The 11304-nt window shown below is 41.7% G+C and overlaps 2 protein-coding genes and 1 pseudogene across 2 annotated transcripts; 2 read left to right on the forward strand and 1 right to left on the reverse strand.

Moving 5' to 3' along the window:
* Positions 1-186: 186 nt before the first annotated feature.
* On the forward strand, positions 187-1125 carry LOC117057855 (olfactory receptor 12D2-like). The gene has a single exon (XM_033168695.1). It carries the CDS (start codon positions 187-189, stop codon positions 1123-1125), a length of 939 nt encoding a protein of 312 aa, XP_033024586.1.
* Positions 1126-4104: 2979 nt separating this feature from the next.
* LOC117057856 lies at positions 4105-5048 on the forward strand (annotated as a pseudogene).
* A 2810-nt stretch (positions 5049-7858) lies between these two features.
* On the reverse strand, positions 7859-8797 carry LOC117057857 (olfactory receptor 5V1-like). Its single transcript, XM_033168696.1, has one exon. It carries the CDS (start codon positions 8786-8788, stop codon positions 7859-7861), a length of 930 nt encoding a protein of 309 aa, XP_033024587.1. The 5' UTR covers positions 8789-8797.
* Positions 8798-11304: the final 2507 nt, after the last annotated feature.

Genomic DNA, 11304 nt, shown 5'->3' on the forward strand with positions numbered 1-11304 from the left:
AAATGTTCTTTGTCATCCCTTATCATTCATGTACATGTTATTAGTCTTTCACCCTACTTACAATCCCACTGAACCAATTTATACACTTCTTTCTGAACAATTTTCTTATATACTGTAGGTAATGGACATTACTTTCACTCTACAGTGACCTCCTCTCATCTTATTATTCTCTGCTGTCTTTTAGCGATGGAGAATCAAACAGAGGTGACAGAATTCATCTTAATGGGCCTGACCAATCTCTGGGAGCTTCAGTGTATACTCTTTGCTATATTCCTGATGATGTATTTGGCCAGCCTAGTGGGGAATACAGCTATCTTGCTTGTCACAATAGCTGAACCAAAGCTGCACACTCCCATGTACTTTTTTCTTGGAAACCTTTCCTGCCTTGACATTTTCTATTCCACCACCACAGTTCCAAAGATGCTGGCTGGTTTTCTATTAGAGACGCAAAAAATTTCCTTTGGTGGCTGTATGGCTCAGCTCCACTTCTTCTATTTCCTGGGCAGCAGTGAAGGCATTCTTCTCGGTGTCATGGCATTTGACCGCTATGTTGCAATATGCAACCCCTTGCGTTACACCATCATAATGCGCAAGCAGGTCTTCCAACTCATGGCAGCAAGCACTTGGTCCGCTGGCTTTTTTCATGCCCTGATGCATACGATAGCAACTTCCAGTCTCCCGTTCTGTGGACCAAACCGCATTGAACACTTTTTATGTGATATCAAACCTTTGCTGAAACTGGCCTGCAGTAGCACATACCTCAACCTGATGCTCCTCAACACAGTAACCAGCTGTGTTGCTATGGGTCCTTTTGTTGCCATACTCCTCTCTTACTTCTACATTATCACTTTTCTTCTCTTTAAAGTGCAGTCCCAAAGTGGTCGGCAGAAAGCCTTCTCCACCTGTGGATCCCATCTGATGGTCGTTAGTTTGCTCTACGTGCCTGTTCTGTTTAACTACATGCTCCCCTCTGTGGGTAATGCTTCTCAAAGGGACATGATGGTGACCCTCATATATAGTGCAGTTACCCCAGTTTTGAACCCACTTATTTATACTCTGAGGAACCAGGAAGTCAAAGCTGCATTGCTAAAGATTCTGGGGGGAAATAATTTCACTTTTCACTGATAGGAAATAATCAAAGGAGGTTCCCCCCCCCCAATGGTAGTACTCCATGGCATGTAACAACCAGAGCAGGAATTCACACTGTAGCAGTACTGCAAGAGAAAGACAATTGTGTTTTACTTAGTGGGAAATCATGACAGGTCTCTGATAGTGGATGAATTTTTTTCTGTTTAAATTTGTAAGACACCATTCCTGAGAAATATTATGGTTCTTCATGGTTCTTCAGCTTACTTCTAAAGGACTTTTGATGTGTTTCCTCAGTAAAATATCCAAATATGCTTTACATTCTACATCTTATGTAATCAATGAGCACTCTGTTTATCCAATGACCCCAAAATAAATACCTGAGGCCTCATTCATATTTCAGTGATGAATCCCCCTTTTTTTCTTGAGCACATGTGCCAATTTTAAGGGTGTGAGTGAAATCCTCCTTGATCATATTACATCATTAGGATATTACACAAAAGATGACTGAGTTGTCCTGTCCACTGGTAAACATTGCTTGTGCAGAGCTCTCAAACTCCTGACACTTTGTGGTAGGATGCTTGGGGACGGCAGTAACAAGCTTGATGCTTTGGGGAAATCTGAAGATAGGATGAGGAAAGCATCCTTTATCCTGCATTTGGGACACCGGACCATATCACAACTGATCCCTGCAAAATAATAATAATAATAATAATAATAATAATAATAATAATAATAATAATAATTGCAGATGTTTGTCTTGGCTGAACACATGTGTTTCAAGCAGGGAACAGGGATGCACATCCAATAAATAACTAAATTCTATCCTCCCTTTCATCAGTTGACATCACTTGCAACATCAGCTGATTGATAGGTGGATGTAGTTTCAGGAAATTGCCTTGCGGGCCACGATGGAACCTCATTGCTTTGAAACATAGTTAAATCTACCTGGATACTGAGATCATCATCTGAGGCCCTTCTTCGTGTTCCTCTTCCATGAGAGGTCTGTAGGGTGGAGATATGTGATCAGGTATTTTTTACAGTGGCTTCCCATTAATGGAATGCTCTGCTCAAGGAGGTTCTGCTAGTGCCTTCATTACACACCTTTCGGCATCAGGTCTAAATGTGTCGAGGAGGGGGTTATTGGTTTGTGTTTGTTTTATTGTTTTATTGTTTTATTGTTTTATTGTGGATGCTTCCTGCTTGAGTGTTTAATTCTAAAACTGAGTTATCATCAATGTTTGGAAGAAATGTCCCTTGCATTACTGTGGTTTGAGGCAGGATACCCTTTGCTGTGCTTCAGATGTGTCTCTAAGCAAGGTGAAAATATTTCAGCAAAGTCTACCATCTTCAACATACAAGTAGCATCTTACCTGAAGTGCAGAAGGGACTAAGTTTCATAGTCTCATTAGAACTCTTTATGAACATTTTGCATTCATTATAATTTTGAAATTCTGAATGCTATTTTTACCAACTGTAAAATGTGGTGAAGAAAGGGTATTTGCATATTTATATCCCATCTTTCCTTCAAAAGCTTACAGCAGATTCCATAAGCCACTTCCTTCTGAATTTTCATGCAGACCCCAAACACTGGTGTCTACCAGTTATTCCCAAGTGGCCAAACATTGACCGAAATTGGGCCTCCTTCCTATCCCTGCCACACAAATAGGCACATGTCCCCCCCCCCAAAAAAAGGCATAACCTAAGTTTATGACTTGTATGCTTCCAAATATATCTGTCACTGTTTTGGTTCTTTCCCCCATTTGTATTTCAAGGCAGGAAATCCATATTCTAGCTAGATTGTAAGACTGCACCAGCTACAAAATTCACATAGTATCTGTATCTGTAGTAGGGCCAAATATCTCTGTTTGGTTTTCCTCAGCATCTCATTTTTTTCAAACTTAAATTTGATTCTTTACATTTCAATATCTATCTGCATGAAGATCCAGCAGCGTGTTTCCATGAATTTCTCTAAATATACTCATCTTTGCAAAACAAATTTTATGTAATATAATTCATTGGTATACAGGTATGTCTTCCTCACTAACAGATGCATATTCATTCACTCTTCATCTCAGTATGTGATTTTTCTGTACACATTACTTAGTTGGAAGACTGCATAGCAAAATACAAAGAAGTATGAATGTTGGAAGATGAACGTTTTGGAGTTTGTTGACTGAAAGTATGGATTCTCTTGGTCATGATGGACTCTGATGCTACATTGCAGGTTCAAATAATCAACTGAGACATCATTAATTGTGTTGTGTGTGCATGCACAAACATCATGGGAGCTGGCGACAGTTGTACCCCTTTGCCACCTGCTGATACATGAAAAATTTGCTTCTGAGGAATAGAAGACAAAATGAACCAAAAAGATGTTTTGCCCTGAAATACATGAATACTATTTTAACAGACTTGGGGGTGGGTCATATTTCTGACAACATTTCTATATTGCTGAGATCAACAGTTGTTTTTAAATCGACAAAGGTACGTTAGCAATGGAAACTAGCCATGATGGCTATGTTCTACTTCCATGGCTGGAGGCATAATGCCTCTGAATACAGTACCATTCTCTAGGAATCACAGGGCGAGATAGTGCTGTTGCCCTCATATTCTCCTTGTAAGCTGCCCATGTATCAGGACAGGATGTTGGATTGAATATTCTTATGATTAAAGACTCAGGAGGACTGCAGCATATTGCTTTCTACATTATTACAAGGTCAATGCCTCCAGTAAATCATTTCCCCCCATGAGATAAGAGATAATATGAAGATGAAGCTCGTAAGTATTAACTGATGTATCTAAACCAAATGAGAGATGCATTTACAATTAGGCTGGGAAGTTCTAAGTCACCTTCCATCATTTGTGTGCATGTTATTGGCCTGTTTCGTCCACCTTCTATTCCCACTGCAGTTTCAGAGCCTACTGACTGTATCATTTTCTGATACAGGTAAATGATTTTACTAGCATTCTGCAATGCCCTCCCCTCCTCTTATTATTCCCTGTTGTCTTTTAGCAATGGAGAACCAAACAGATGTGAGTGAATTCATCTTGACGGGACTGACCAATCTTTGGGAGCTTCAGCGCACACTATTTGCTATCTTCCTCTTGATGTATCTAGCTAGCATTGTGGGGAATGCAGCTATTGTGGTTGTTGCAATAGCTGAGCCAAAACTTCACACTCCCATGTGCTTTTTTCTTTGCCACCTTTCCTGCCTTGATATCTTTTATTCCACAGTCACCATTCCAAAGATGCTAGCTGGTTTTCTGTCACAGCTACAAACCATTTCCTTTGCTGGATGCATGGCTCAGCTCCACTTTTTCCATTTCTTGGGCAGCAGTGAAGTTATTCTTCTGGGAATAATGGCATTTGACCGATATGTTGCAATATGCAACCCTTTGCGTTACACCATCATAATGCGCAAGCAGGTCTGCCAACTCTTGGCAGCAGCCACGTGGTCCACTGGCTTTTTTCATGCTCTGATGCATGCAGTGGCAACTGCCCGTTTGCCCTTCTGTGGGCCAAATCACATTGAGCATTTTTTTGTGACATTAAACCTTTGCTGAAACTGGCCTGTGGCCGCACCCACCTCAACCTCATGCTCCTCAATACTGTAACCAGCTGCATTGCAATGGGTCCTTTTATAGCAACACTCCTCTCCTACTTTTACATTATCACTTTCCTTCTCTTCAAAGTCAAATCCCGAAGTGGTCGACAGAAAGCCTTCTCCACCTGCGGATCCCATCTGATGGTGGTTGGTTTGCTCTATGTGCCTGTTTTGTTTAACTACATGCTCCCCTCTGTGGGTAATGCTTCTCAAAGGGACATGATGGTGACCCTCATATACAGTGCAGTCACCCCATTTTTGAACCCACTTATTTATACACTGAGGAACCAGGAAGTCAAAGCTGCCTTGGTGAAGATTCTGGGAAGATTTTCACTTTTCACTGAACATAAATGATTAGAGGCAGCGCCAGATTTATGTACAGGCTAAGTAGGCTGAAGCCTAGGGCCTCTACATCTAGGGGGCATCACCAGCCTGCCCTCTCCCCAGTGCCACAGTCTCCCTTCTCCCAAAATTGCAAGCCCAAGACTTCATGCAAGGGCAGGGCAACTCAGGCCCAGCAACTATGAGACTTAAGGCTAGCCAGTGGGGCCCAATTCAAAGCAGTGGGGCGCAACTTGAATTTAATTTTTTTTTGTAGTGCCCCATTTCTTATAAATAAAATCCATCTAGATTGCCCTTGTAGGAACTGTCTTTCCTTCCTGTCCAGGTCCTGCCAGTGTCTAGGAGGACTGGTCAGGGAGGGGGGATAGTCTAGTGGCCCCTTCACTACAGCCCTGGTGTGGGGGTGGACCTCTTAGGAGCAGCATGCAGGGCCCAATTTGGCCAAATTGCCTTAAGGTCAGACCTGATGAGACTGTGCAGGGGTTGGACTGACAAGCCCTGCACCTTCTAGGTCCCTGTTACTATTCAAAGTACAGACTCAAGGACTTGTTATGGAAATAAAGGGGGGCACTTACTGGAAATCTGTTTTGTCACCCCCCCAAATCCTCAGACAATGAGCCCAGGCACCTTTTATTCACAGTCGCATAAGCACTAAACTGCAGCATGGCCATAAACCTGTACATTCAACCGCTGAAATATACACACAATATGTAGCAATGGAGATTTATGTTACTGCTTTATGAATGAACACTGTGTTTTATGAATGGACTCTGTATTTTGTGAATTACCTAAGAGCCACCAATAGAGAGCTCTAGAATCTGACAGCTAACCAATTGGGTACCACTAAACAGCGACCCCTATTGCTGAAAGCAGGTAACCAGCAGGGAACGCTTCAGCTCAGCCTTTGCACTGTTGACTAAACACCCCCTGCTGTGCAGATAATAGAGAAAGCTTGTAAATTTTATCCCTTCTGGCATCCTGGCTAACTCTAGTACGCTGGTGTAAACTCACTGGAACTCAGTTCCGGCATCTCTCAGATGAATTCCATTGCCATTCTAAGAGAACAAGGGAGGTGTTCATGGTGAATTCCAGCATGTATTTTTTCTAGAAAAATAGCACCTGTGATAACATTTATCTCTGGGTTCAATCATTTTGTATGACAACTCTTGGAAAATGTGATAGAGATACGCCTTGAAGTGCATTTACAAAAAGCATAGGTTGTGTTTATGTTGCTGAACTTCATCATGATCCATGACTTTACTGATATGATTTTTTTTATCCCTATCCCACTAGGGAAATAATGAACAAAGTTTTGTCAAGACTCCACTCACCCACCACCCCTCAACTATTTAGGAAGGACCAGACATAATACAGTTTAGGGGTCAAAAAGGCCACAACTTTATTGATTAAAGATGTAAGAGGTCTGGCATAGGCATTGGGCATAACCCCCAACTTCTGGCCTGCCTACCAGAAGTGAATCCCTGTGTCAACCTGACAGTGCAGGGTCCTAGGACTTATATAAAATAGGAGGGTCCCTGTGGGGATTGTCATCTTGATGAGTGCTGTGGCCCAAGCCCCACCCCTCCACCCCTTGGGCATATGCAACTCCCCATGTACAGAAGCAACTCATCTCAGATCCCTTTAGCAGGATACCTTTTCACTTGAAGGGGCAGGCAGAGACTACAACCTCCTCTCCATCCAAGACTAAGATTTACCCAATGCCTAAGCCACAAAATTTGTGACTATTGCTATTTGGTAGGCAAAACCAACAGACTGGAGCCAACTGGCCTGGTGGACAAATTCCTGCCTGGCCCTGAATATGGTGACCAACAGAGTCCATAGCAAGGTCAAATTACCCAAGACAAATCTTTACACAATGGGAGGCTGGGTGATCCAATGAAGAACTGAGCATTAGAGCCAGGGCAGGCTGCTTTAAATGCCCCAACAGCAGACCCAAAGGAAGACTTCATGCTCCATTGGGTCCAACCCCTGAGTCAGCCCCACCTCCCAACCTACCTGCCATTGACCACTTAGTAGGCAGGCCTAGATCTAAGTGAAACCATTAAGATCTATTCTTCATAGAATACTTGTTAATAAAGTTTCAGTTTTGTCTCCATTGTGCCTCACCTTTAAGGTCTTCCAAATTCAAGAAATAAGTGGTCACAGAACCCCTACAACAAGAGTAGTTGTTGCCGGATTATAGTAAACACTGCCAGATACAGAGAACCTCTGAATTCATAGTCTCTGACATATCAGACTTGTCTAAGTTTAAATCACCCAGACCTGGTCACATTCACTTGTTCCCATATTTACTGAGGGAGTTTGCTACATGTTATAGAATCATCCTAATTAAAAAGAAAATGAAACTGAAGCCTTTCTAATTAAAAAGAAAGGCATCTGAAGGCTTTCTAGTTTTTAGCATGTGGTTAAGATGAATTTTCACATATCCACCAATTTGCCACATATGTTTTAATAATAAAAGGAAATCATGTTAAATTAACTGTGATAATTCATTGTGATGCACAATCTTGGCTATTTAACCATTCCTATTGACAAATCTGATCTGCCTCCCACCCCCAGCAGCTCCAGTGTTTGTTGCAACATTATTAACATGCTTTTACTAGTGAAATTTCTCTTATTAAACAGTTTTAAAAAAAGAATTTCAGTGTGGGGATACAGGTACCCCAAAGACATATACAGGAAATGTGTGTTGTTTAGCTCCAAGGCAATGAGAGATTTACATTAAGAGTCATGGTGTGGCACTATGTAGAATACCCCTAGTATTTCTGGTATCAGGCTAGAAGAAAATCTGTTCTAATTCTTCAATTCTGAGCTAGCCTCACAAGCTTCTTGAATGCCTCTTTTACCTCCTTGTTCCTTAGGCTGTAGATAAGGGGGTTGAGAATAGGGGTGATCACTGTGTACAATACCGCTACAATTTTGTCCATGTCAAGGTACATGGATGGAGGTCTAACATAAGTGTAAATGACTGAACTATAGAAAAGTGTCACCACCATCAAATGAGAGGAGCATGTGGAGAAAGCCTTTTTCTTCCCTTGCGCCGATTGGATCTTCAGGATAGAGGAAACAATGTAGATGTAAGATACTAGAGTCATCAGAAAGCAACCAAAGCCCAAAAAAAGGTCCGTCACCAACATTAGATACTGGTTGAAGGTTGTGTCTGTGCAGGAGAGCTGAAGCAGTGGTGGTAGCTCGCAAAAGAAGTGGTTGATAGTACTGGGTCCACAGAAGGACAAGCGGAGGACAGAGAGAACATGAACATTGGCAAGTAGGATACCAAGCATCCACGTCCCAATCACTAAATTACTGCAGACTTTCTGGCTCATTATGATGGTGTAGCGCAAAGGGTGGCAGATGGCTACGTAGCGGTCAAAAGCCATCACAGCCAACAACAACAGTTCAGTGGCCAGGAAGATGACAAAGAAATATGCCTGTGTTAAGCAGCATTGGAAGGAGATGGTCTTTTTCTCATCCATTAAGTTCAACAGCATCTGGGGAATGATTGCAGTGATGGTGCAAATGTCCAGGAGAGAGAGGTTGACCAGGAAAAAGTACATAGGAGTGTGAAGTGTGTGACAAACCCTGATCAATGTGATGATAGAAATGTTGCCCAACAGAGCTCCTGCATAGGCAGATACAAAGGCCACAAAGAGGGGAAATTGTGCTTGAGAGAAGCCAGAGAAGCCCAGTAAGATGAATTCTGTCACAGAAGTTTGATTGTTACCTTCCATTACCACATATCATTTGGATCATACTGAAAGAATTAATTTTAACTGGAAAGGTTTGACAATCAGATTTTTTTCTTTTTATGAAAGAAGAGCACCTGGCAATGTTAGAAGTCTTCTCCTTTGAGGTACTGCAAAGAAGGAAGACCGTTAAGCTGATTCAACCACAGTTCAATCCTGCACATCTCTGCTAAGAAATTAACCTCCACTGAGTTCAACTGAAATAATCCCACAGTTGAGTATATATAGGATCGTAGCCTTGGACATTCTTCAAGCCTCTGGGAGAAGGGGCAGCTTTGAGAGTTGTATGGCTCACCATGCAATACCATAGCTCCTCAGCCAATTAGTTTGGAGTAAATGCTCACAAACAAGAGTTTAAAAGAACTGCATAGCAAATAATTATTAGATTAAGTGTGGTGCAGAGTTTGAATGGCATCATACAATTCACAATTTATGATTACCGTTATGTATTTTGTGAGTCACCCATCTCTATTTCCTCCTTTTTAGTGAGTAAAGAAAATGGAGGGGAGGGTGCCTCATGCAAGTATTGATAACTTTGGCTGTTTACTTTTATTCCTGTCTCCTTGATCCATTACTCTTTAGTATTACCCATTGCGTGTGCGCGCTCTCTCTCCCCTCCCTCTCTCTCTAATCACACACACTAGAACTCCAAAGGTAAATGTCAGAGGATCTAGCAATCCACATATTGCCTATGCTTGCATGGCACATGCAAGCAAAAACAGGCAATGTGTGGTGATTGACATGCAGGTGGCCCCACATACCTGTCAAACTTTGCCCATAGAGATGGGGTGGGGGGATAAGGATTCAGCCCACTGCTTGGATCTGATTCCCCATTCCTTTTCCACTTTGCAGTAGATTGCACTTCGGCAATATACTGCATAATTACAATTTTCCACTTAAGGGGCAGAAATGCTCCTTTGAAATTAAATGCATATATTTTAATGTAGAAACAAATCACAATATAAAAAACCCACCCAGATGGGTGGGGTCTAAATAACAACAACAACAACAACTATTATTATTATTATTATTAGAAGTTTTTAAAAACTATTTCTTTGGCAGACCATCTGTCTTCTGTGCTACTTTAGATGTACCCCAACATGTATTGTAGTTGCTTGTGGGTTGTTATTTCCCCCCCCCCATAACGTTAGTTTTTGTAAGTTCTAGCCACTCTCCAGAGTCTTGCAATATCTAGATAGTTTCATTAATTGCTCCAACTGCCCTTTTGTCCCTGTTAAAGAGTAATAAGCGAGCCTCAGAAACATACCAGTGCGTCCTATAATCTGTGACTTGGTCTCTCTTTATCCAAAGTTAGTTCTACTCAGAACAGATGCATGGAAATGAATGGACACAACTAACTTAGATTCATTTTATTTCAGTGAGTCTTGTCTACATTGTAAATTGCTTTAACATGTTTTTTTTAAAAAAAAATCTTTTCAAATTCTTTGAGATTACTTTTAGAAAAATACTATTCAGCATGCAAATATCTGACTGCATTGTCAATATCAATTCATATCCCCCACTTACCTTAGTTGCAGTCATGGTTTCCACTTGGTGTCTACCCCAGTGTTGTTTATGATACACTTACATGGCGGTGCTGCACAGTTTCTTAATTGTCTTGTTGAGTTTATTTCAAAGTCAGTGCACTTAGAACAAGCACCCCCACAAAAAAGCACCAAAATTTATTTTTGGTTCACCACTCCTGATATGAAAGAGCAGCAGTCTGTTATTACTTGGCCTTTAATATATCCTCAAATCCTATTCACAAACATCGGCTGGACCAGTTTGACTGCACACATGGGGAAAATAAAATGCACAAATCATTAATCCAAGTGTGTTTTCTAACTATGTAATCATCACATCCCTTCCAAAATATCACAGATGAAAACAGGAATGCTCCCGGGTACTAGTAATGTGTCTCCCTTGAGATGACTGCCTGCCTCCATCCTATCTGCCTACATATGGGTTGAGGGGAGTGCTCCTCAGCTATAACCACCAGAGCTCCTAAACTCTTGATATGTGACCTGGGTGAGTCTTAATGACTTAGGCACTCATTACGAGCAATTGGCTACTTCATGGGTCCTAATCTGAATTGACACTATAGTAGATGCAAATGTTAAAGTCCCCTCCTCATGTTGTTGTTGTTCAGTCGTTCAGTCGTGTCCGACTCTTCGTGACCCCATGGACCAGAGCACGCCAGGCACGCCTATCCTTCACTGCCTCTCGCAGTTTGGCCAAACTCAAGTTAGTAGCTTTGAGAACACTGTCCAACCATCTCATCCTCTGTCGTCCCCTTCTCCTTGTGCCCTCCATCTTTCCCAACATCAGGGTCTTTTCTAGGGAGTCTTCTCTTCTCATGAGGTGGCCAAAGTACTGGAGCCTCAACTTCAGGATCTGTCCCTCCTCATATGAACCCACAATTTTTGGCTCTTGCATATTTCTACATCTGAAGGCCATCCCTGTATCATTTATGTACACATTCTATGTCCCAATCAATATGT

Source organism: Lacerta agilis, chromosome 14 (genome assembly GCF_009819535.1).
Source record: "Lacerta agilis isolate rLacAgi1 chromosome 14, rLacAgi1.pri, whole genome shotgun sequence".
Lineage (NCBI taxonomy): Eukaryota > Metazoa > Chordata > Lepidosauria > Squamata > Lacertidae > Lacerta > Lacerta agilis.